Genomic DNA, 26,849 nt, shown 5'->3' on the forward strand with positions numbered 1-26,849 from the left:
ATGAAAACCCACTGTTCTTCACGAGAACGACATTAATAGGCCAAAATTATAAAACCGTCCATCAAACAGCTGTTCATTATACTGGGAAACGATCAAGCCAAAACATCTCCGTGACAAATAACCGAAATTCATGTGCTTTGGTGTGTCTAATCTACGTGAGATGATGAGGGTTGTGCATGTGTGTCACATTTCAAGCGGTTCTACTATTTCCGTGACGAGGGCCAACCAACCAACACTGAGGGGGTGTGTGTGTAATAAATGTAAATTCTTTCGTTTTTCTTTACCATTCGGGGATACCACTGCATTACATTTTTCCACGACCCCACAACGATGATTTTCACAAATCGACAGAGGCAGGAGGAAGTCGTAGGAGAAAAATAGAAAAAGACAAGATAGCCAGAGATAAGAAAAAAAGGTAAGGCTTTCGCTTTAGAAGATGCTTTTTTGTAAATTTTTTGTTCCAACAAAAGTCGATGGGAATCAGTACCGGGGAAATGCAAGAAGTGAAAAAATGAAACTGAACACGAGAATGCAGCATTTAGCGAGGGGTGGGAAGCTATAGGGGGAAAGCAAAGGTGAAAAGCTCTGGCGGTAGGTTAGGTTGGTGGTGGGTCGTTATCTGGAATTGTAATTGCTGGAATTCAATTATTTTAATCGTGATTCTAATGATGGTGGCAAAATTTAAAAAAAGACATTCGGATGCTGATGGGAAAAGGTCAGCGACTGCTGGATTCCGCCTTTGCACTGGTCTTGAGATGACGACGGTGCTGGTGGTGATTATGGAGATATTGCTGGCGTCTTCGGTTGGATACTTAAGGAAATGGTCTCACTGCAATTGTGAAATGATGGCGACATCATAATCGTTATTGATCGTTTTTAATTTTGCCGGGAAATGAAGTGGGAGGTGAGTGCTGTTTGAGCTCAGCGTTCGTACTTAATCGCGTGGAAATAATGGGATTTGGACGTCGTGATTGAACATTTGTTATGCAAAGAAAGTGAATTCATAAAAAAAGATTTTCACTTGGTTTGGCTCGATTGAACATATTGGATTATGAGAACATTCAGGCGTCTTTGTAATATGATTTATTAGAATAATGAACAGGTTGGTAGTTATCAACCTAAAATATGTATTTAAATCGTCGAAAAATATTGTTAGCAAGGAAGGCAGAATTAGGGTAAGCTTCAACATAGAAGTCTTATGAAATGAATAAAATATAATTCTCGTAGATCCAAATTAACCAAAAACAAGATTTGTAAGAAGGAACTTTTATTTTCTAATCTGAACCAAGAAACCACTAATCCGAGAGGCGTAATACCAGCGTAAAGTTATCCGAATATTCAAACCAATGAATCATCGAACAAACGCTAACCGGAGAAAAAATGCGATTGAACATATTGCTTGCTGCACAGCCAGACAAATTATGTAAATTTACGTTTATTTTGATGCACATATTTGGAGCACGAAAATAAACGCAAAAATAAACAACCGTGCTGTAATTTCAAATCTAAATCAATTTAAAATTACACGACCGTGTAAAAATAAATCTGATTTCATTGAAATTTAAATAAAAACAAATTTAAATTTACAAGACGGTTGTGATTACATCAAAAATAGTTTATTTTAACATTAGATTCGTTTTACATATCGTTTATTTTTCATTATTTTTTCTGTGTGCGATTCATTTGCGATAATTACGAATGCAATTCCGATACTGGTGTGTGTGTATCTTCAATCTAACCCCCACTATCCGACAGTGGTATTATGGAAGAAAGCTGCCTATAATAAAGTTAGCCCGGGAGTTAGAAGTCGTTAGCTATACTGCAGCTTCAGTGACCCATTTCAGACTGCCTGGTAAATCACGTCCAGTCCGAGGTCAAAATCCAGCGCGCATTTAGTTTTGGAATCACTTAAAAGCATATTGAAACAATCTTACCAAATTCTGGATAAATGAACTAAGGAAGTGAAGATCACTTCTAGTTTCCACGAACAATTCACTTCACTCTCACTTCACCCTCTCAGAGCTTTCCTGAGCAATTCGTTATTAATCCGTGTACTTCTTATATTATCATAGAGCCACACATGTTTAATTAAAGATCGCACTCAATTAAGAATATACTTTATTGAAGGTCACCGCGTAAACTTCAGTTCATTTAAACTTTTTTCTTCTTCTACACATACAAAATATAAACATCAGCCGAACCTTTTTCTCAGCGAACAAACCAAAACGTGGCAGCAAATTCAAAAGCAACCATCCGCGCGCATGGCTTACTGCGATCGAATGAAATCCCGATATTGATAATCCTGAAATTCGAATAACTTCCAAAAGCATCTTCTTTATCTCTATATGAACCGGTGCTAACGAAAGTGGTACATGTTAGATTGAGTATATTTTACAAGAGACGCGTTTTTCTAAAAACTTTGAAAATAAAACTCAAATTTGCAATTTTTGTGGAACTCAACTGTACCAACATGTTATGACTGATGTGACTAAAGGTTGTAATGAGAAATATGCGAAGTTTCTTGACAAATTTTAAGTTTCTTGGAACAAAATGCACATGCACCACTATTATGGGAACAAAATGCAACAGAAGCTGAAAATCGTTGCCAGTAAAAGTGGTACATGTACATTTATAAAATAATTTAAAACAACAGTAAACCATTTTGAAATTCAAAATAGGGTTAAAATTTATTGAGAAAACGTCCATGTTGTCAAATTTTCTTTTCAATAAGCCGATTTCAGTGGGTAGAACTGTACAATGTACATGTACCACATTACTTGCAAACGAAATTGCCATTGTGATATATACCAGAAATTAAAAAGTGCATGTCTCCAGATGTAGTTTTGAATGAATCGCTTTCTCGTTATTACTTTGCTATATCTTTGCAAATAGAAGTCGTTGGTGTAAAAAACACAAAATTGAGAAAAATGGTTTATGTACCACTTTTGCTGGCACCGGTTTATATCTAAAAATAAGTTTGATTTTCTCACTGTGTGATACAAAAAGTTTGCAGTTAAGACGGAAGAAGTTCAAAAAGTGTCCAAATTTAAAATAGGGCGCCTGCAATAACAGTTAGAATGCAAAAAAATACAACCCCGACACAGTCGGGTACGTTCAACTAGTCTCTATATATAAAACTGAGTTTGCATTACCGCCCAACGGACGGACCAATTACACGTCCCTTACTCGATGTTCTCTAAGTCGAAATAATTTCCCAAAGCACTGTCACCTTGCTAACTCGATGTTGTCAAAATCAGTTCACTTGCACAAAATATATTGGCCGAATGCCGTTTGGTCAAATGTCGTTTGGCCGAAAAGTTAAAAAACTTTATTGTGAGTAGTGAAAAGTGAGTAATGAGAAGTGAGTACTAAGAATTACATTTTGCACATTTCTTATGAAATAAGACGTGAGAACTAGGAAGTGAATAGAGATTTAAAAAAGTGAGAAGTGATAATCAACACGTGAGAAAAAAAGGTGAGTAATGAAAAGTAAGAAGTGAAAAGTGAGAAGTGAGAAATAAGAAGTGAGGAATAAGAATTGAGAAGTGAACGTGAGAAGAGAGGAATTTGAAAAGTGAGAAGTGAAAAATGAGAAGTGGAAAGTAAAAAGTGAAAGTAAATTGTGAAAAGTGAGAAGTGAGAAGTAAGAAAAATGAAGTGAGAAGTCAGAACTCAGAGGTGAGAGGTAAACAGTGAAAGGTTAGAAGTTCAAAGTGAAAAATTTGAGTAGTGATAAGTTCGATGATAAATTCGAAGTTAGAAGTGAAAAGAGAGATGCGAGGAGCGAAAAGTGTGAAGTGAATAGTGAGAAGTGAGAAGAAAGAAGTGCGAAGTGATTAGTGAGAAATGAGAAGTGAACAGTGAGAAGATTGAAGTGGGAAATGAGAAGTGAGGACCAAGGAACAGGCTTGGTATTGGTCATGACAGTCATTAGTATGCTTAGTTTTTACTCCTGTTGATCGTCGTTACTAAACGCTATGTTAGCAACCAACCCAAGTAACATTTTTGGTTTTATAACGGTTTTCAAAACCATAATTTACTTTTCATGACTATCATAAAACCGGCATACAACTAAAATTTTACTGGGGAATGCTCCTACCCATAAGCCATCACATCGCGACCAAGAAACCACAGGTAACCATTAGCAAGTGCTTTCACTCATTGACCTTAAGTAGCTCTGACCGTTGTTAATTTGATGGTCGCGACTAAAATGTTCTCGAGCTTTTATTAATATACTAGCTTTATGTACCCGGCCTTGCTCGGAGTTTCCAATCTGAAAATAATAAAACCAATTGGTTAACAGTGTAATTGTGTTTACTTGTTGATACTTCATCATTTGATTAAAAGAAGGCTTTCGGAAATATTAACTGATTTTGAAGAAGGGATTGTGGGTTTGAATAGCCTTATTCCGGGCAAACGTCTATTTCTAAAGATGTCTTATTCCGGGCAAACGCATATTTTTAAAGAAGGGACCACACCCACCATTGCCTTATTCCGGGAAAATGCCTACTTTTAAAGGAGCAATCACATCCACCATCCAGAAGGAAACACATTATTCATTGCTTTTCACTGGGCAAACTATGATTCCGATGAAGGGTAACAATTATCATTGCTTTATACCCAGCAAATGCATGCTTTCTATGAAAGATTTTTCTGGTGCTGTTCAGTATTATCCCAAATTCACTTCATGTTGAATGACCTTAGGCCAAATAGTGTTATGTTAATGGCCTGCTTCATTCAGTGATATGTCATTTTCAGGGAAATGTTATTGTCGAAAATTTGCTATTTTTGAAGAATTGTTTTCGGATCATTGTATAATGTCAAAAAACCTCGGAATAACTAAATAAGAGGGATTTTAAATTAAGTCGTTTTCTAAACAATACCCAACCCCAACATCCTTCCGCATTTCAAAAACTCCTCCCAGCCTCTCTAAAATAGTTTCCTTTTGGTTAACAATACATGTTTAAATATTTGGTTTGAATTTACCCATGCGATAAAAAGGTATACTAAACTGTTCGTTTAATAAATATACCCTCTCTCGTTCAGCTATGACAGTCCTAGACAGAGAATATGGGTTCCAAATTTGGTGGACATCGGTAAATGGGTTCAGAAGTTATGCTGAATTGATCACTAACTAAACAATACCCCTTCTTCATAACCTCCCCATTTTAAAAGGACCTGCCAATATCCACTAAAATCGTTTCCTTACGACAGACAATATTTGATACAAATTTGGTTCAAATCGGTCATGGAGCTCAATACTTACATTGAGATGATCGATTGCTGAACAGTACCCCTCCATCTCTTATTTCCAAAGAGCATCCCTAACCCCCCTACCGTCGTCTCCTTAAGATAAAGAATGTGTGTTCCAAATTTGGTTGAGATCGGCCAAAAGGTTCAGAAGGTACACTGAGTTGATCGATGACTAAGCAATACATCTCTCCCCACACCCTCCCCCTTTTCCGAACAGCATTCATAGCCCCTCTATCGTCGTCTCCTTAAGATAAAGAATGTGTGTTCCAAATTTGGTTGAGATCGGCCATGGGGTTCAGAAGGTACACTGAGTTGATCGATGACTAAGCAATACACCTCCCCCCACCCCCGCCCCCTTTCCCGAACAGCATCCCTAACCCCCTATCGTCGTCTCCCTAAGGTGAAAAATGTGTGTTTTAAATTTGGTTGAGATCGGCCAAGGGGTTCAGAAAGTACACTGAGTTGATCGATTACTAAGCAATACCCCTCTCCCCACACCCTCCCTCTTTTCCGAACAGCATAATAGTTTCCTTTTGGTTAACAATACATGTTTAAATATTTGGTTTGAATTTACCCCTGCGATAAAAAGGTATACTAAACTGTTCGTTTAATAAATATACCCTCTCTCGTTCAGCTATGACAGTCCTAGACAGAGAATATGGGTTCCAAATTTGGTGGACATCGGTAAATGGGTTCAGAAGTTATGCTGAATTGATCGCTAACTAAACAATACCCCTCTCTCATAACCTCCCCATTTTGAAAGGACCTGCCAATATCCACTAAAATCGTTTCCTTACGACAGACAATATTTGATACAAATTTGGTTCAAATCGGTCATGGAGCTCAAGACTTACATTGAGATGATCGATTGCTGAACAGTACCCCTCCCCACATACCATCTCTTATTTCCAAAGAGCATCCCTAACCCCCCTACCGTCGTCTCCTTAAGATAAAGAATGTGTGTTCCAAATTTGGTTGAGATCGGCCAAGGGGTTCAGAAGGTACACTGAGTTGATCGATGACTAAGCAATACATCTCCCCCCACACTCTCCCCCTTTTCCGAACAGCATTCATAACCCCCTATCGTCGTCTCCTTAAGATAAAGAATGTGTGTTCCAAATTTGGTTGAGAACGGCCAAGGGGTTCAGAAGGTACACTGAGTTGATCGATGACTAAGCAATACCCCTCCCCCCACACCCTCCCCCTTTTCCAAACAGCATCCATAACCCCCCTATCGTCGTCTCCTTAAGATAAAGAATGTGTGTTCCAAATTTGGTTGAGAGCGGCCAAGAGGTTCGGAAGGTACACTGAGTTGATCGATGACTAAGCAGTACCCCTCCCCCCACCCCCTCCCTCTTTTCCGAACAGCATCCATAATCCCCCTATCGTCGTCTCCTTAAGATAAAGAATGTGTGTTCCAAATTTGGTTGAGAACGGCCAAGGGGTTCAGAAGGTACACTGAGTTGATCGATGACTAAGCAGTACCCCTCCCCCCACACCCTCCCCCTTTTCCGAACAGTATCCATAACCCCCCTATCGTCGTCTCCTTAAGATAAAGAATGTGTGTTCCAAATTTGGTTGAGAACGGCCAAGGGGTTCAGAAGGTAAACTGAGCTGATCGATAACTAAGCAATACCCCTCCCCCCACACCCTCCCCCTTTTCCGAACAGCATCCATAACCCCCCTATCGTCGTCTCCTTAAGATAAAGAATGTGTGTTCCAAATTTGGTTGAGAACGGCCAAGGGGTTCAGAAGGTACACTGAGCTGATCGATGACTAAGCAATACCCCTCCCCCACACCCTCCCCTTTTCCGAACAGCATCCATAACCCCCCTATCGTCGTCTCCTTAAGATAAAGAATGTGTGTTCCAAATTTGGTTGAGAACGGCCAAGGGGTTCAGAAGGTACACTGAGTTGATCGATGACTAAGCAATACCCCTCCCTCCACACCCTCCCCCTTCTCCAAATAGCATCCATAACCCCCCTATCGTCGTCTCCTTAAGATAAAGTATGTGTGTTCCAAATTTGGTTTAAATCGGTCAATGCGTTCAGAAGTTATGCTGGAACATACATACAAACATACATACAAACATACAAACATTGAGTTTTATATATATATATAGAAGAAGAAGATAGAAGATAGAAGATAGATAGATTTAAGACTAATATAAACAATTTCGCTACGCAGTTTTTCAAGATGGCCAAATAAAAAACGTATTCTAGAGCACGCATTTTATACTTGTCGAAGACTTCATTAATATCTTCAAAGATAAAATTCAATAAAAAAATTAAATATGTAATTGCAACAACTAAAACTTGATAAAACATATACTGAAGAATCGAACTCAGAACCTTACGATCTGCTAGCGTAAACGCTAACCTTTACACCAATTGTGATCCGTGACGGTTGTGCAGTAACACACGATGATATGACAGATAAATCACAGGTAACTTTGGCTTCATGCCGTAGGTAACTTAAGGTCACTCCTCGAGGAATCCAAGTTCCAAAGTGCTCGCGTTTTCGGGGGCACTATTCGACACGGAAGTAACGCACAACTGTCATTCTTATTTTTATAACGCAGCAAAGCTGAAACAATAAAAATGATAGTTGTGGATTGCTTCCGTATCGAATGGTGTGCCCTTGAAAACGCGAGTACTTTGAAAATTGGATTCCGTCAGGAGTGTCCTTAAACACTACAACGATCTTCACGACTGTCTTTGCTCTATCTAGAGAGGGTCATTTTCTGGAAAACATCGTTCGCGTTACCCATGGTAACGAGACGTACTAATTCAATGAAGAGTCGTACCCCACATGGCCTTGGATGTAACTAAAACAAATGACAAGCAAATTATGTCCTCGTCATGACAACGCGGCTTTGCGATTTGATGAGCCTATTGCGATTGATTTGAGGTACCCGGCAGAACGTGGAACGTTATAGACGGAAGCGGAGACAACAGACCCGCCTTTTTCAGGAGAAGAAACGCCGCCTGGAAGAAGCGGAGTGCGAGGAGATGGAACAGCTGTGTCGTTCTCAAGATACACGCAAGTTCTATCAGAAGCTCAACGCATCCCGCAAAGGCTTCGTGCCGCGAGCCGAAATGTGCCGGGATAAGGATGGGAGCATCTTGACGGACGAACGTGTGGTGATCGAAAGGTGGAAGCAGCACTACGAGGAACATCTGAATAGCGCTGAGAGTACAGGCAGTGAAAGTCAAGGCAGCGGAGGAGATGACTACGTCAGTTCAGCGGACGATGGAAGCCAACCAGCCCCACCTTGAGGGAAGTTAAGGATGCCATTCAACAGCTAAAGACCAATAAAGCAACTGGTAAGGATGGTATTGGAGCTGAGCTCATCAAGATGAGCCTGGGAAAGCTGGCCACTTGCCTGCACAAACTGATGGTCAGAATCTGGGAAACTGAACAGCTACCGGAGGAGTGGAAGGAAGGGGTTATATGCCCCATCTACAAGAAAGGCGACAAACTGGAGTGTGAGAACTTTCAAGCGATCACCATCCTTAATGCCGCCTACAAAGTGATATCCCAGATCATCTTCCGTCGTCTGTCACCATTAGTGAACGAGTTCGTGGGAAGTTATCAAGCCGGCTTCGTTGACGGCCGCTCGACAACGGACCAGATCTTTACTGTACGACAAATCCTTCAAAAATGCCGTGAATACCAGGTCCCAACGCACCATCTGTTCGTTGATTTCAAGGCGGCATACGACAGTATAGACGGCGTAGAGCTATGGAAAATTATGGACGAGAACAGCTTTCCTGGGAAGCTTACCAGACTGATCAAAGCAACGGTAGATGGTGTGCAAAACTGTGTGAAGATTTCGGGCGAACACTCCAGTTCGTTCGAATCGCGCCGGGGACTAAGACAAGGTGATGGACTTTCGTGCCTGTTGTTCAACATTGCGCTAGAAGGTGTCATGCGGAGAGCCGGGTGTAACAGCCGGGGTACGATTTTCAACAGATCCAGTCAATTTATTTGCTTCGCGGATGACATGACGATAGACGGGGATACCTTCGAGGTGGTCGAGGAATTCGTCTACCTCAGATCCTTGCTAACGGCTGATAACAACGTTAGTCGTGAAATACGAAGGCGCCTCATCTGGGGAAGTCGGGCCTACTCCGGGCCCCCCAAGCCACTGCGGTCGAAAACGAGTCACCACCGCACCAAAGGTGACCTGTACCAGACGCTTCTACGACCGGTGGTCCCCTCCGGACATGAAACATGGACAATGCTCGAGGAGGACTTGCAAGCACTCAGAGTATTCGAGAGACGGGTGCTTAGGACCATCTTTGGCGGTGTGCAAAGAAGACGGTGTGTGGCGGCGAATAATGAACCATGAGCTCGCCCAACTCTACGGCGAACCCAGTATCCAGAAGGTAGCTAAAGCCGGAAGGATACGATGGGCAGGACATGTTGCAAGAATGCCGGACAGCAACCCTGCAAAGATGGTGTTCGCTTCCGATCCGGCAGGTACGAGACGGCGTGGAGCGCAGCGAGCGAGATGGGCAGACCAGGTGCAAAACGACTTGGCGAGCGTGGGGCGTATCCGTGGATGGAGAGATGCGGCCTCGAACCGTGTATTGTGGCGTCAAATCGTTGATTCAGTGTTATCTGTTCAGATGTTAACTAAATAAATGAAATGAATTGCGATTGATTTATACTGCAAGTCAAATGTTGCTCTATATTGCTTGACTATGACTACCTATGGACGGTGACTTCCCGTAACACGGTAGATCACTTTGACGTAGTGTGTTGCGGTGTAAGATCTACCAAACAGAGCCGTAGCCTAATCCATTTTTCTAGCTAGGGCAATAAGTTGTGGTAATTAAGCAACAGCAGTCTCAGAAATAAAACATAAATAATGTTACTTTGCAGACAGTTGAAAGACTCGAATTCCTCTTGTTTGAGGCTAGACTATGCAGCGGAAACAACTTTTCAAGCAATTAGTTAAAAAACCTCGGTACCCGGTCCTAAGCTGAACTGACTGCTGGAAAATAGAGTTAGGGGTTTATATACGTACTCACTCGTCTTGAACTTGTGAACAATAGTAGTGAGAGGAACACACGGAAGCTCTTATCACCGAACAAATTTTCTTGCTTGAAATGGTCTTGTAGACAGAGCTGAATCCCGGATTTCAGAGTTTCACTGGTGATATGCTAGAAGCAAGACAAGGATGTGGCTAGGGCTCCGATGCATGGCCAAAACAGTATTACTGTTCTGTTTTCTCAAGAAAGGATTGATTTCCTATTGATAAGGGGCGCGCCTTCAATGGGATTGCTCTCTATGAAAGGTCTAAATAGCGGGACCTTGTCATGGTGGTCTTGAGAAAACAAAACAACAACTGTATCGAAACCGATACTGCATTGCTTCTCAATAGCACTGGAGTAATTCGACATGCACTTAAACACTAAGGATACGGGTAACGCTACAACAGATCTAATAATTGGTCGCAGTGGCACACCCGAACAGGAAAAAAAAATGGACGGTGACCAATGACAAGCCTGCCAAGGAATGAGAAGAGAAAAGTGAGGTGAAAATTGAAAATTTTTAGACTAATATTTATTCCTTCCAACTTCCTTTTCCCCATTTCCCTTCTCTATTTTGTTTTTCTTCCTTCTTTCTTCTTCTTATTTTTTTCATCCTTATTCTTGGTCTCCCTTTCTTTCTTCATAATTGTTCTTTTTTCCTTCTTCTTACTTCATTTCTTCTTTTTCCTTATTCTTCCTCTTTTTCTTTCTTTCTTTCTTATTCTTTTTTCATTTTTATTTCTTTTTCTTGCTTCTTCGTTATTTTGTCTTCATTCTTCTGTCTTATATCTTACTATTCGTTTCTCACTTTTGAGCATCTCGTTTTCTACATCTCAATTATCATCTCTCACTTCTCATCTTTTGTTTCTGTTTCCCTCACTACTCACTTCCAACTTCTCATTTCACAACCAAAACATCAGACTTCTCACCATTAACTTGTCACTTTTATTTCTCATTCTCAATACTCACTTCAAACATCTCATTTCTCACTTTTCACTACTCACTTCGAACATCTCACTTCTCACTTCACTTAATAAGGAAACCATTTTTAACTATTCGGCCAAACAACCAAATGACCAAATGACCCTTTCGTCCAAATAGCATTGTGCCAAATGTCCCTAAACCATATTTTTACAATGTTATGAAAAGCTTTTGATAAAAAAATAAATGTTTTCTCTATCTCGATACCTCCCTAACTCGATGGTCCCTACAATATCGAGTAAGGGAGTGTTGCATTCTGAACTGAACGCGTACTAAGAACCGCCAGTTCGTTCGAAAAAACTGAGCAAGTCTATTTTTGGTAGTAAATTCACCATCAAATGCTTTTCCTTCGAGTTATTGATGTTCTATACGTGCACGCTGGCTTAACGAGATGGATATAGGGACAGATACAGACGTTTTTAAAATATCATCCCAAAATAATGCGAAAATGCGATGTCTTTACGTCAATTTTCCAATTAAGTAGAATATGCCAATTGTAGCCAAAAGTAAAAAATCTGCTTGAATACTACTGCTTGCTTTCGATATCTATTACTAAGCAACAGTTAACTAAATCACTTGAAATAGGGGCATTTATCAAAATAGTATGATCCTAATATCATTTTTGTCGAGTTTAGGTATAAGGCTATAATGCGCAAAAGATTTAAAGCATGGAAAATCTAGAAAATGGCATCTAAACAAATCATTTATTTCCTGTATAGTTTAACAATTCCTCGGGAATTGAAGTTACCTTCCATTATTTTCATACTAAAAAAGTACATTTCATTTTTGTTGTTTGAATAATAATAATATTGTTAATTCATCTATCCTTTTGTTGCTGCTCTTTGTATGAGTCTTCCTTACGTAACGAGTGCTTTTTCTTCATAAATTTTCTCGTATCTTGACTTGTAGGGAACATAAAGTTTCATCAAGTCATTTAACTATTTATTAATTAAAAAAGTCAATATGAGTTTTTGGAGTTATAAGTTATAAGATCGGCGGTTTTTATTTTAATGGAAGATAGCAATTTTTGATGAGATTGTTTGAAAATCATGAAAATGTATAAAAATGGTGCGTGGTGAAGAATTCCAAAACAATCGTGTCAAAATCAATCGGCGCTGCTAACAACCTTGGATTTGACAATGAACCACCCACGAAGAGTAACTGCCCAAACGGGTAACCAACGAACGGATGTACCGATTTTCAAGATTTCCTCACTAATCGATTTGTCTTGATATTAGCTGTGTTAGGTAGGTATATGAAAAGATAGAACATTTTCAAGGGAAAGTTGAAGAAATGTATAAAATACTACGTTTTGATGAGTTTTGAACAAAACCATTAAGCTCAAACTGAAATCGATCTAGAGGGCGACTAACCGATTGATAGTTGTTTTAAAAAAATACAACCCGAGCAAGATCGAGCATGTTCGCATGTTATTTTTTTAATCTTTCTATCTAGGTTTCTTCTTAAATTTAATGGTAAATAAATTATGAAGGACTCTTTCAATTATTAAGATTTTTTCTTCTTTATCTGGTATAATAGTAGTTTGTGCAACTAGTTGCAAAAAGATGATTTTTTCGGCACGAGTTGTACGTTTATCAAACGAGGCTTGCCGAGTTGGATAAATACTACGAGTGCTGAAAAAATCGAGTTTTGCAACGAGTTGCACACGCTATTTTTTGCAATGACGAATAATGGGCTTTAATGTGATAAATCTGTACCAAAATGGTACAATTGTATTTACTTCACATGATCAATCTTACCAAAATGTCATGCTGCTGCAGAAAACAAACATACTCCATGTTATCGTGCCACATTGTATGCTCGACAGACCACAAAGCAATAGATGAACCTGCTTTTAGAGAATTTGAGGTCATGTCCATTAAATTATTCCATTAATTACGTGACACAGAGAATACACTGTTTGAACACTCAACCAAGTTAATTGAGCTACATCTGGTCATATAACTATTGTTCTTATGCTGGTTTTTCATTATAGCACCCAAATGAGTGCTATAATGGATATTATGCAACCCATTTGAGTTGCATAATGTTCATTAAAGCACCCATTCCAATGGTATGGAAAAGTAGGCCGTTTTATCACTCAAACGACAACTGTAAACCAGGTATTATGATCAGAAATTGCAAAAAATATTCTTCAGCAACTGCATTAACACTTCTCCACTCTTTGACATCTATGACGCCACATTCAACCAATTCGCGTCATCTTTGAAATGGCCATTCACCGGCAAAAAACCCACCAACCGTTAAATGAGTCTTCATAAAGCAAGAAAAGTGTCAAAAACTGTTTAAACTGCACTTTTCCGGTTCAACCTCAGGTTCGCAGTTGCCGTCGTCGTCGTCGTCGTCGTGGTCATCCTCGCCGCAACTCGTCGACTTCTGACTTCCGAGAGCAGCCCGAAAACCCGATGACGGCTCCCGTCAGTTGGACTGTCTGTCGGTCATTCGAAGGCTTGGCACAAAAATCTGCCTTCGAGCTTTCGCTGCGCCTCCGCCTGGAAATCCGTATAATTGTTCATAGGCGAATGGTAGCGGTGGCAACGCGACGCCACGCCGCGCCGGCCGGTTCCAGCTAGATAGAAGATCAAATTGCAGGTCCAGCGTCACCACCACCACCGACCGGCCAGAAAACAATTTCTGCTCATCTGACCGAAAAAGCCATTATTCAAACGCGCGAAAGCGATTTGTGGTTATTCTTTCGGTTATTATTTTTTCCGTCTCGGACGACCGATGAGCGAATAAAATGTTCGAGAAAAGTTGGATAGGAAAAGTTCAAGCTTGTTTTACTGAGTTTTCGTCCCGGAGAGTGCCGGAGGTCATTATTTGAACAGTGGGGAGTGCGGTCAAAATTATGTCGACTATAAAATTATCGTTTATTATCATAAATTAGGATTCATTGTTGGTTCACGCTGGGGTCGTTACACAGTGGAACAAATCGGAATGCATTTATGTATTTTTTTCCACCGATTCATTTTTAAAAATTGTGTGTAGCTTTGGAAAACATACCTGATTGATATGATAAATAGAGATTTGCAATAAATGTAAGTAAGTAAGGGCTGTAAGTCTTTATAATTAAAACAAAACAAAGTTAATTTGGAAAATAAAAATTTTAAATTTCACAAATAGGTCTCCTCAAACTAATTATAAAAACTGCTTCAAGTAATATAGAGTTTTGACCATTAGATGCAAATTTAAGAACAATAATAATTATTTTTAAAAAAATAAATTGTTTTTACTTAAAATCGAATAATGCTAGGAAAAGTTTTTTGACTGGACGCTTTATCGATCATCATTCTTGTTGACAATAATTCCAAAATGCCTTATTAGCTAATCCCAGATAAGTAAAATAAGATGAGTCTTTTTTATTCACGGTCACGGACATCACTAATATGCTACCGTGCAAATGACATTTTTTCCATATCTTTTCACTAATGTCAAACTAAATTCAATGTACGGAAACTGACAATGTAGGTACTGCGTGACACCCATTTTGTCACAGTGCGAATAATAAATCTCATCTCCTGTGCCGTCACTATATTTACGTTCGAGCTAGAACAGAACAACGACGGCAGGATGTGCCGCGGTCAGAAAGTGCGGCCGCGAACAAACTGAAACTTCGAAAAGTTAAGAATCATAATTTTCTCGCGCCTCCGGCTGAAAATTTTACTGACACACACACACAGCCCACGGTCCACGTGGGAGATAATTTTCCTTCGCTGTCGAGATCGATTTAAGTTGGGTATGTTTTGGCGTAGCAGGTCCGCACGGGTCGGGGGGAATTATGTAAAATTTTGACTGAAAGGTAAATTGAAATTTTATACGCTCAACGAAAGCATAGTTAATCTATGTTTTGTATGTTTGTACACGATCCACGGGGGAGAATTTATTGTTGATTGCTTGAAAAGTCTTGATGAAACTTTGTAAGTACTGACTGTTCATGGAATGTACAGATATCTTCGAGTTTTTAGATAACCGTAAATTCGCGTAAATAGGCTAAACATTGAGGTTTGGATATATGTATGGAGGCTTGTCAAGGTTTTTGGACGTACTAAAAGATTATTGATAATGTTGAAAGCTCTGGAAATAAGTACATTATAATACCTTTTGAAGCTTGAAAGAATCCCTTGGAGAGCATAGACGATTTTTTTCTAACTTGTTTGTCAAGTCAAGTCGAGTCAAGTACGAGACACTGAGGACGGCCTTACTGTTGAGGTCGAAATACGTATCTGTTAAAGTCATCAAGTGGTGGATTTAAATGGGATAGCTCGTCTTATGACAAGTGAAGACATTTCACTAAAAGCTCAAAACAATTTTCTTATTTAACTATTTGGTTAAAGTAGTAAAGGATAAAAAGCGAGTTTTTATTTCTCAAGGGTAGTACGGACTTGAAAAGTACTGCGCAAAAAGATTGGACACGAATTGGGCATGGAATGATTCCGCTACTGATATTCCTTGAGCAGTACGAAGCTGGTAAGTAGCGTAAATTTCGTAGCTGTCAAATTTTTTACACTAACTGAACCAGCGTAACCTTGCGATCAGCATACTATAATAGGCTTTAATCGTTTGGCATAGCAATGCAAATGTGAGGGGTCATTTTTCCAACGCAAGGGATCAAGCCGACGGACGACGTAGGATTCAAGCCTCAGAGAAGCAGTCTGCAGTATAACCAAATTTATCAAATTGTAAGAACTTTGAACGCTGTAAATGCAACCTCGGAGGTAAATACAGGAGGATATGTAAGGTAGGTTCAAATATCCGGCACTCAGTTGCGATAGGGATCCTTCGGGAGACCCCCTATGATGTCCTCCAGATTAGCGAAGATCTCCCAGTCTTAGGAGTCCGACTCCGAGGAAAGAATCTCTAACAGAATCCCATCCAAGACGACAAAAGGAAGCAGTGAGAGGACTTTCTTGACTTCATCAATTCGGCCCAATCCACCGCCGAATTATGGGGTAAAGTCAATCCGTTAAGTGTCAAGCATAGATCTTTCCCCATCCACATTCACAGAACCGTAGTATCCCTGACCCGTCGTCGGAGGTGGTCAATGCAATCGGGGAATATTTTGCATCACTCGCATCGGTAAGTGGCTACCCAACAGATTTTCAAGGCTCATATAGCCACTAGGGCCCTGACTCCACAGAACTTTCGAGTACCTCCGGACCTACTAGGTTCTCCAATAAAATTCGCCGAGCTTTCCTTCGCTCTTACCAGAAGCAACGGGAAGTCTTCTGCTCCGGATGAAAATGTCCCCCTACCGCATTCATTTGATAAATCAAGCCTGAACCAATCAAACCTTTGCCGACGAGTGACGCCTCAGCCAAGTCATTCCGATCCCTAAAGAGAGTATCTCCTCCCGCGATACCACTGATAAGGGAGGCTGATTCCAGCTAGATAGAAGATGAAAAGCTGGAGGCTGATGGATGATTCGGTTCCCGCCAACACGCTTTTCGCCCTGGTTACGGGGCCAGTTCGTACTTCGCCGGATTAGGAGACGTACCCCAAAAAACCGTCGGCGAAGGAAAGCACATCGATCTTGTTTCTCTGGATATTTTGGAAGCGGTTTTACCGGAAACATTTTAGCTTTTGATAACAACTTTCTCTACCACCAGTCCTTCCGGATCCTTATCGGGTACTCCACCTCATGGACATTCCTACAGGATTCTCGCAGAGGTCTGTTCTGATGGAGACCCTGTTTCTGGTTGCCATGAACGAGGCTTCAATGGCCTACCAAAGAACATCTACATCTTTGTCTACGCGGACAACATCCTACTCGGGGTGGTCGGAGACACTCCGGCGCGAACGCGTATCCGAATCCAAGCAGCCTCGTTGATCGACTTCACTATGTCAGTCGGGAAAAGTGTCCACGGGAATGTGTGCAAAGGGGCGGCACCGTCTCTTCGGCCCCAGTATCAAGATGAATGGACAGTCGATCCCAACCAGTTACTTATCAAGGTCCTTGAAGTCTCCATCGACCGAGGACTGTTTTTCGTCCCTCATTTCCGGCTCTAAATCAAGAATTAACCTTGGGCCACTCGGTACTGTATTGGGTAAGCGTTGAATCACAGCAGACTGCCTTACGGACTGGAGCTGACTTGTGTAGCACGTCGGGAGCTTGTCAGCAGACTCTCCAGTACCTCCACATAGCTTCCAGACCTCCTCACTCCACAACTGCTGAGGCTGCCTGCGCGGAAGCGGGTGTCCTCCAATTTCGCCATCGTTTACATCGTTTACATTTAATACCATTTGGCCGAAGGCTATAAGGCCGAAAGTTGTTTGGTCGAATAGGAAATTTGTATTTGTATTTGTATTTATTTTATTAGATCCAACTGACCGAACATGGTCTTATTGAACATCTTATAACTAGAAAAAAAAACACTCATAAATAACTGATTTCATCAACTCATTAACAACAGATTAATAACAGATTTCAAAATTGCACAAATTGGCAGAACAGATCTTTTGGCCGAACAGGTCATTTGGCTGAATAGGTCATTTGGCCGAACAAGTCATTCGGCTGAATAGGTCGTTCGGCCCAATATGTCATTTGGCAAATAGGTCTTATGACGTCTCACTTCTCACTTCTCAATCATCATTTCTCACTTCTCACTGCGGAAAGTGAGAAATAAGAAGTTAGAAAAAATTAGTGAGTAGAAAAGGGTGAAGGATCATTAGGCTGAAGTCCATTCAGCCGAAGGCCATTAGGCCGAATGTCACGAGGCCGAACCAATCATTAGCCTTAACCTCTCCGGCTGAAATGCATTTGGGCGAATCCGGCTGAATAGGAAATTTGGCCGAATAGAGCATTTGGCCGAATAGGACATTTGGCCGAATAGGACATTTGGCCGAATAGGACATTTGACCGAATAGGATATTTGGCCGAATAGGACATTTGGCCGAATAGGACATTTGGCCGAATAGGACATTTGGCTGAATAGGACATTTGGCCGAATAGGACATTTAGCTGAATAGGACATTTGGCCGATTACGACATTTGGCCGATTACGACATTTGGCCGAATAGGACATTTGGCCTTATATGACATTTGACCGAATAGGACATTTGGTCGATTAGGATATTCGGCCCAAAAGGATATTCTGCCGAATAGGACATTTGACCGAATAGGTCATTTGGCCGAAAAGGACATTCGGCCGAATAGGACATTTGGCCGAACAGGACAGACGTCTCACTTCTCACTTCTTATTTTTCACAGTGAGAAGCGAGAAATGGAGAGTGAGAAGTGAGACGTCTCAATTCTCACTCCTCATTTCTCACTTCTCACTGTGAAAAGTGAGAAGCGCGAAATGAGTAGTGAGACGACAGAAATGATGATTGAGAAGTCAAATGACTATTCGGTCAAAGGACTGGTTAGGCCTATTTGTCCGTTCATCTAACTATTCCGCCAAACGACCAATTTGGCCAAATGGCCTATTCCGTCAAATGACTTGTTCAGCAAAATGACTTTTGGCCAGATGGGATCCGGCCTAATGGTTTGTTCAGCCTAGTGGCATTCGGCCGAATGAGTTTCAGTCAAACGACCCTTCCCCCATAAAAACAGCTCTACCATGAAGTTGTCTGTACCTCAACAATGACTGTTTTCAGAAATTTAGCTAAGAATGATGCTTTTGTTTGCAAAAATATTTGTAAAATTCCAAGTTTCAGATTCGTTTTCCAAGCAAGGGTCGCTGTTTGTACTCGTTTGGTTTTTGACGCCACGAAAATCTCGAGCGCGATGCTTTTCTGCTGAATCGTAAGCAAGCTCGAGCTAGCACGCGCTCTGATGGCTAAGCTTTGAGTTTGATTTCATACTGCCCATTCCACGGTTTCTCAATTGGCCGTGAATACATCCTACATGATTAATTTCAGATTATCGCCAGAAAAGGGTAGATTCATCCAGAGTCCAAATGACAGCTATGCTACGTTCTCATTCAAAAAGGAAAAATTGCCGTACCCTGAAGCGATGAAGCCGCAATGATTCTGGTCGGGATGATGCGCTGATTCTGTTTCCAAAACTGGAAACCCAATAAGTAAATTGAGATGTGCACGTACAAAAAAAGGGTTCGAATGTTGAATGAAAAAAAAAAGAAACATGATCAAAAAGTAAGCGCTTGCAAATGATGAAACATATTATGAGTAGGCAGGGATCGGGGAAGGGGTTCTGCGTAGAGCAAGGCAAGAGATGAAAAGCTTTTCCCAAAGTTTATGTTTCTTTTTTCGCCATTAATATTTCTTCGAAGGTTACAAGGCGGCCACTGCTATGTTGGGAAATAAATGGAAGAAAGTCAAAGGATATATTTACCGACTCGTATTCCGGAGACGCTGTGAACTACTCGGATTTTGCGGACGTGGCAGACATGCAGGTGGTGTTTACACGGATTACACGGGATTGATTTGGGTTGATTGTTAGTATTTCACGGGATGTGGTGATATATTTTCAGATGACCAACGTTGGAAGTGGGGAAGAAAAACAAAGGGTTATTTATAGCATTAGTTATGGGTAGTTGGTAGTTAAAAAGTATCATATGTTGTTAAAGCTTCACTGTTTTCTTTGAATTTCATCGTGTTAAATTTAATAATAATTTATAATATAAGAAGTGTATTATTTAAAATTGCATTTTATTTTGGGGTTAAATGGATTGGTAACAATAAGAACCTTACATTTTTGAAAAATTAAATAAATCTATATCTCCTGTCAGATCCCGTCGAACAAATATTTTTCGCTTGATTGTTTGCTCAAATTTTCAAATTGAGCAGCATTTTAAATGTGCTCCTCCCCATCATCAGCCCGCTTTCTCGTGATTGTTCCTATTATTCGAGTGCACTGAAATAACGGAATAACAGTCGCTCAGCAAATCCCACGTGGAATTGACTCTGCCGCTGGCAGGGCAGGGCTTTTGCCGCCGCCGACGAGCTCAGAGTATAAAACAGAGAAATAGTGCAGAGATGAAAATATTATCCCGCGGGGCTTATCGCATCCAAATCTGCTCACCGAATCGTGGAGCCATGTGGTGGCGTGCGGTGGTGTTACGTTGGGAAACGAGGGATCTGCGGGATAAGTTCGCACGCTTTTGTTGGGCGTTTGGTGCCTTTTCCGAACCACTTGTGCAGTCTACTGGTCTACTTAGAATGGACCGATGTGGGTGCCCGTACCTTTCGATAGAGCCAGATGAGCTCCGTTTAAACAACAACATTGTTCATGCTTCGGTTGGTCCAGCTTAGCCCTGTTGGCTACATGGACGTATCAACAAAAATGCGGGGGCATTATAGAATCAGGTTTCGGTGAATGGTTTTAAAATAGGCGATACGAATTTGAAACAGAGGCGTTGTTTTTTACCAATTGATTTTGATCAATTTATGTAACTTACAGGTAGGATAGACTATTTTTATCCTGCTCAGATGGAAAAAATGATTTGGATAAAAATGGTATTCAATGATGCCCCAGAAATTTCATTAATTGTGTGGTATCGAAAACTTAAATAATTTTATTTCAGTAGTTTTACTGAAATTCACGATGGAGACGCTTGGTACTTAGTAGTTTAAAACTGTTAAACACGTACGCAAAGGTGGATGTTGGATGTTTAGAAAGCTCGAGGCTTCTATTCATTTCAATCGGAAATTTGTTCATGTTCTACACAGAAATGTTTTCGGCTTAGTATGTATTGTATAGAAGAAAAACAAATTTCAACGCATCCCCCCTATTGCATTGAATTGTAGCTACCAGTGCACCTGCCATCATGCCAGAAGCGATCCAGAATGATAATGAAGAGACGTTTTAAATTATAAATATTGGATTATTATTCCGGAAAAATGAAACATAAATTTCAATGACAGCGTTTGTGTCATAAATTTCTCGCCGAATCGCCACCTAGCATTTTGGTGGTATATTTTTTTTTACTCCCGTCTGGGTTTTCGCATAACCCAAAACGATCCGCGAGCTGCATGGATGCCGAAGGGACGGGGGGTTTTAAGGTTTTACTCCGAGAAGCAGGTTAGCGTTAGTATGTAGAGGAAATTTCCCGCAAAAGTGGTTCAATTTGGGCGACGTAGTTCAGTTGTATCTCGTCCGGCTTATGGGAAATGGGGAAATTTCACTGCCCGGGCTGTACGAGGGGGGATGATTTTTTCGGAGGAAATAAATTGTATTTTATTCTGATTGGTCGAATGCAGTTTGGGGCAGGAGATGGAGTAGAGCTGGTGGTTTCATGGCTTAAGGCGGTACAACACGGCACCGATCGGTGTGTTTGTGTGGAGCGAGAACGGACTTCGGAAGAGGGTCGAAAGTGAGAATAATAAAAGATTTATTTGCGATAGTAAACTTACGGATGGGCCTTCGATTGGCTGGGGGATGTTGTTGATCAGATTGGAGGCCTGCAGGTCGGGCCGGTGCGGTGGCGGTATCACGGTGGTCGTTGGGGGTGCTGGTGTCGCTATCGGGACCAGTGTGCCGAGCTGCAAAATGAGAGTGAAAGAAAATTTAAGAATTTAATTTTGAGTATATTGATTTTTCTCTAGATGACTTATTGTGTAATTGTGTCAGTTCGGGATGATGGCAGCAACATCAACTTCAACATATTTGAAAATTGCCGATAAAGGAAATAGAGTGAAGTATAAAATGATCTTGATATTGTTCAACTAATTTTGTGATTTCTGTGAAAATTCATCCAGAAATGTCTCATATCTTTCAGAATTTGTAGGCTTTTTTATTAACTTGTCCATACTTTTTATAGAATTTATACAAAGATGCTTCTACGACTCTTTGATTGTTTTAAGAATACTCAAGAAATCACCAGGAATCACTTCAGAAACTTCTTCAGTGTTATCTCCAGTATTTCCTCCATAAAATTCTTCAGATATTTCTTCATGAACTTCTTCAGCCATTTTTTGGGGTATTTTTCTATCCACAACGAATCTCTCAACGAATTCAGATTTTTTTTTGTAGAAGTTTGCACTAGATTTTGCCCAAAAATCTTTTACGCACTTTTCCAAATAGACAGTTAATTGAAGTTTTTTAGTGGAATGTTTCCACTTGTGATGAGACGACTTAGTACAAACACTTGATTGTAATTCGTTTTACGACACGTGACTTTTTCCAAAACAGTCTTTAAATGAGTTCTTCCAGGACTTCCTTCATGAGTCTCCAGAAATTCGTGTGTGACAATTTTAGGGTATTTTTTACAATTTAAGTTCATCTAAGAATTACTCTCTGTATTTCTTCAGAAATTCCACCAGGATTTTTTCTCCGATATCCCTTCAGTAATTTCTTGAAGAATAGCTCCAGGAGTTCTTCTAGGAGAACTCCTTTTGGAATTCTGAAGAATTGATTATGAATTTTTACAGAATTACTTCAGGAATTATTTCACGAGTTTCTTGAAGAATTTCTCAGAAATTTGAAAAGATAAATTTCCCCAGATATTCTCTTTCTCAAGGAACTTGTGAGTGAACTTTCTACATGATTTTTCGTAGATTTTTTCCAGGAGTACTTCTTTGAATTTCTTTGACAATTCCTTCGTAATAACCCCAAAAATTCTTTCATAGTTTGCTTGAAGTATTTGGAAAGGTGCTAATTTGGTTTTAATTTGTAATGTTTTAATATTTTTCGACCAATTTTAATTAGGTAAAATAATAATTTATGATGGTTTTCTCCTTTGAAGTAAAATACTAAATAAATAACAATTAGTTCAATGTTAATAAATTGTAAAACAAAGTTTTTCCATCTAGTTTTTGGGTATTGGCTACTCGGATTGGAAATTAATTATTATGTTTGAAACTCGATTTGTGCATATGTACAACATGTGAAAGATTTAGGTCGAATAATATATTGGAGGTAGCCACTTCCTTCGGTGGTGTTTGAACCCCTGACCGCAGTATGCTAGGCAGGAGCTTCCCTACTAAGCTACGAAGGATCTCCGTCATCATCCGCAGCCAAGCTGGTACTGATGACCCCGAATTCTCTCTGTTTGTGCGCATGCGACCGTAAATAGTGTAGAGGAATATTAAAGAACTACATTTTACGGTTTTCTCTTTTGAAGTCAAATAATGAATTTCAATTAGTTCAAAATAATAGCATTGTCAAATCATCGTGGCTATTGAGACAGCAATCTCCCGAAACATCGAAAAACATGATCGGAATACATTAAGGATTATTGTAGCAGATACCATCAAAGATGGACAGCACGGGACAACAAACTAGGATAAAAGGAGGATTTGGAAGGAGCTGCAGAAGAAACTAGTATACTACATGAAAGTGGTGATAAAAGAAAAAGAGGACTACAACAAGCATATGACGACAAAATTTAATGGATGACCATACAGGCATTCAAGAGCGGACCCTTTACCATGATTATTTAGATTAACGGAGAAAATGATAAAGAAGTGTGAGGCGATAATCCCAGAAGTTCGTGTGAAAATGATGAACCTAGTTCTACAAAGGACCAAAGTTTTACCAAAGATTTGGGTGGGTTCCCCTACCCAAGACTTAGGCAAATAGTTAGTAAAGGAGTTCCAAAGTATGTTGAAACCATTCCCCAGCAATGCGAGATGGATCAACTAGGTCTAAGCTCATTGCCAAACCAAGGAAAAAAACCAGAAGTTCGACCTGGAGTTGTTGTAATCGGAGGACACATCAAAGGAGAGGACATGATGAAATCATTCGAAATTGCAGTATTGTACGGGGAAGGGTCATTTGGCTGAAAGTTGTTTGGCCGAATATACCATTAGGCCGAAAGTCATTTGGCCGAAAGGGTCGTTTGGCCGAAATGGTCGTTTGGCCGAACGGGTCATTTGGCCGAAATGGTCGTTAGGCCGAAAGGGTCATTTAACCGAAAGGATCGTTTGGACGAAAGAGTCGTTTGGCCGAACGGATCATTTGGCCGAACGGATCATTTGGCCGAAAGGGTCATTTGGTCGAAATGGTCGTTTGGTCGAAAGGGTAGTTTGGCCGAAAGGGTCATTTGGCCGAAAGTGTCATTAGGCCGATAGAGTCATTTGGTCGAAAACGTCATTTGGCCGAAAAAGTCATTCGAAAAATGAGAAATGAGGAGTAAGAGAGACGTATCAATTCTCATTTCTCATTTCTCACTTCTCACTGTAAAAAACTAAGGAGCGTGAAGTGAGTAGTGAGACGTCTCATTACTTACTTCGCGCTTCTCACTTTTTACAGCGAGAAGTGAGAAAAGAGGATCGAGAAGTGAGACGATAAATGAGGAGTGAGAAGAGAGACGTCTCACTTCTCACTCTTCATTTTTCTCTTTTTCTCTTTTTACAGTGAGAAGTGAGGAATGAGGAGTCAGAAGTGAAACGTCTCACTTTTCACTCCTCATTTCTCGCTGTTAAAAGTGAGAAGCGCGAAGTGAGTGGGTTCCCCTACCCAAAACTTATGCAAATAGTTAGTAAAGGAGTTCCAAAGTATGTTGAAACCATTCCCCAGCAATGCGAGATGGATCAACTAGGTCTAAGCTCATTGCCAAACCAAGGAAAAAAACCAGAAGTTCGACCTGGAGTTGTTGTAATCGGAGGACACATCAAAGGAGAGGACATGATGAAATCATTTGAAATTGCAGTATTGTTCCCAAGGGAAGGGTCGTTTGGCTGAAAGTTGTTTGGCCGAAAGTCATTTTGGCCGAAAGGGTCATTGGGCCGAAATGGTCGTTTGGCCGAACGGGTCATTTGGCCGAAATGGTCGTTTGGCCGAACGGGTCATTCGGCCGAAAGGGTCGTTTGGCCGAAAGGGTCGTTTGGCCGAACGGGTCATTTGGCCGAAAGGGTCGTTTGGCTGAAAGGGTCGTTTGGCCGAAAAGGTCGTTAGGCCGAAAGGGTCGTTTTGCCGAAAGGGTCATTTGGCCGAAAGGGTTATTTGGCCGAAAGGATCATTTGGCCGAATAAGACATTTGGCCGAATAGGTCATTCGAAAAGTGAGAAATTAGGAGTAAGAGAGACGTATCAATTCTCATTTCTCATTTCTCACTTCTCACTGTAAAAAACTGAGGAGCGTGAAGTGAGTAGTGAGACGTCTCATTACTTACTTCGCGCTTCTCACTTTTTACAGCGAGAAGTGAGAAAAGAGGATCGAGAAGTGAGACGATAAATGAGGAGTGAGAAGAGAGACGTCTCACTTCTCACTCTTCATTTTTCTCTTTTCACTTTTTACAGCGAGAAGTGAGAAATGACGTCTCACTTTTCACTCCTCATTTCTCGCTGTTAAAAGTGAGAAGCGCGAAGTGAGTAGTGAGACGTCTTAATATTGTTTCGGCTAAATGACACTATCGGCCTAATGACCCTTTCGGCCAAATGACCCTTTCGGCCAAATGACCTTCGGCCAGATGGGTTTCGGCCTAAAGGTTTATTCGGCCTTTTGGCATTCGGACAAATGGGTTTCGGCCAAATGACCCTTCCCGAAAGAATCTACATAGGATTTTGGGAGCGATAAACAACGTATATAAGAACATCAAAAGATTTAACAAGCAACCATCAACAAGAAGAATAGGACCCTACGCCCCGGAGCGGATCAACAATGTCTTAAACCATTCCTATGGAAATATCTCCAGGAATTCTTCTAGAAATTTGCCTGAAAATTATTTATAATAAATACTTGTTTGAATGCGTTGCGTGCGGCAAGCAGATAGTTCGAGCTGTCTGGTCGGGTCTGCTTAGCGCGATCTAAATAAAAATTAATTAGGGCTCGTTTGAACGTGTTGTTTACAGCAAGCAGATAATTCGTATTTGGTCGTGTTTTTATTAGTACGCAAAACAATCACGTGATCGTCGAACATATTTTGTTTTGATTTGGTAAGTAAATAAGTAGAACATTTTCTGTGCGCATCAATACATCCCATCTCATAGATCACATCGCTTGCCGAATTGAATTTTCAGAACAGCCTTATTTCAATAACCAAAACAATTTATAGTTAAACATATTAAACTTTGATTAGTTTGATTAAATACAAGTAAAATGCTTTTAATATTGTTTTTCACCCAAAAAATACAAGTAAAGTTTTGAAAATCACTGGGCGTATAATCTATACTGTTCGATCTTGTATTGAGTTTCTCTTTCCCTTTAAAATTAGGACAAGTTTACTAACACTATTTTGATTATATTTTATCGTAAGTCTTTCTGTCGTGTCTTCTTAAAGAATTTTCAATGATAGGCAACCACTTTTAGTCCCATTTGTGTACTTTGAACACGCATCACAAAAAAATGATGGCAGTTCTTCAGGAAGTCATCAACGAGGTATGATCATGGTCGTAGTGTTGATGGTAGTCTGACGACCTCGATGCATCACATTTTTTTTGCTAATCCCGAAATAGGTACCAGTAATATTTATCACTGGCCACGGAATTTATGATGCGGCAATTTAAAGACGGGATTATTAGATTTTAAAATATATCTACAGTATTGGTACCATATGTATCAGTCACAAAGAGCGATCATCTTGGAAGCATAATGGTTGTCATTATTTGGCCTCTGTCTTCAGTGGAGTTGATTTATTTTAGAAGATAATTCAATAAGGCATTTTATGAGACAGATTGAGTCAGCTGTTTTGCTGGTGCTTAATTGTTTT

General features: G+C 40.3%; 1 protein-coding gene across 19 annotated transcripts in view; it reads right to left on the bottom strand.

The window, feature by feature from the left end:
* LOC134218429 (collagen alpha-1(XVIII) chain) overlaps positions 1–26,849 on the bottom strand; it is an 865,092-nt gene that overhangs the window by 21,383 nt on the left and 816,860 nt on the right. For 16 of the 19 annotated variants that reach the window (XM_062697407.1, XM_062697401.1, XM_062697397.1 and 13 more), the window contains 3 exons: positions 21,613–21,741; positions 19,592–19,618; positions 285–299 (listed from right to left, as the gene is read on the bottom strand). In XM_062697407.1, the coding sequence (XP_062553391.1) occupies positions 285–299; positions 19,592–19,618; positions 21,613–21,741 (171 nt within the window). The remainder of the gene's footprint in view (positions 1–284; positions 300–19,591; positions 19,619–21,612; positions 21,742–26,849) is intronic. The other 3 variants (XM_062697405.1, XM_062697410.1, XM_062697402.1) reach the window with 2 other exon arrangements.

Source organism: Armigeres subalbatus, chromosome 2 (assembly GCF_024139115.2).
Source record: "Armigeres subalbatus isolate Guangzhou_Male chromosome 2, GZ_Asu_2, whole genome shotgun sequence".
Taxonomy (NCBI): Eukaryota; Metazoa; Arthropoda; class Insecta; order Diptera; family Culicidae; genus Armigeres; species Armigeres subalbatus.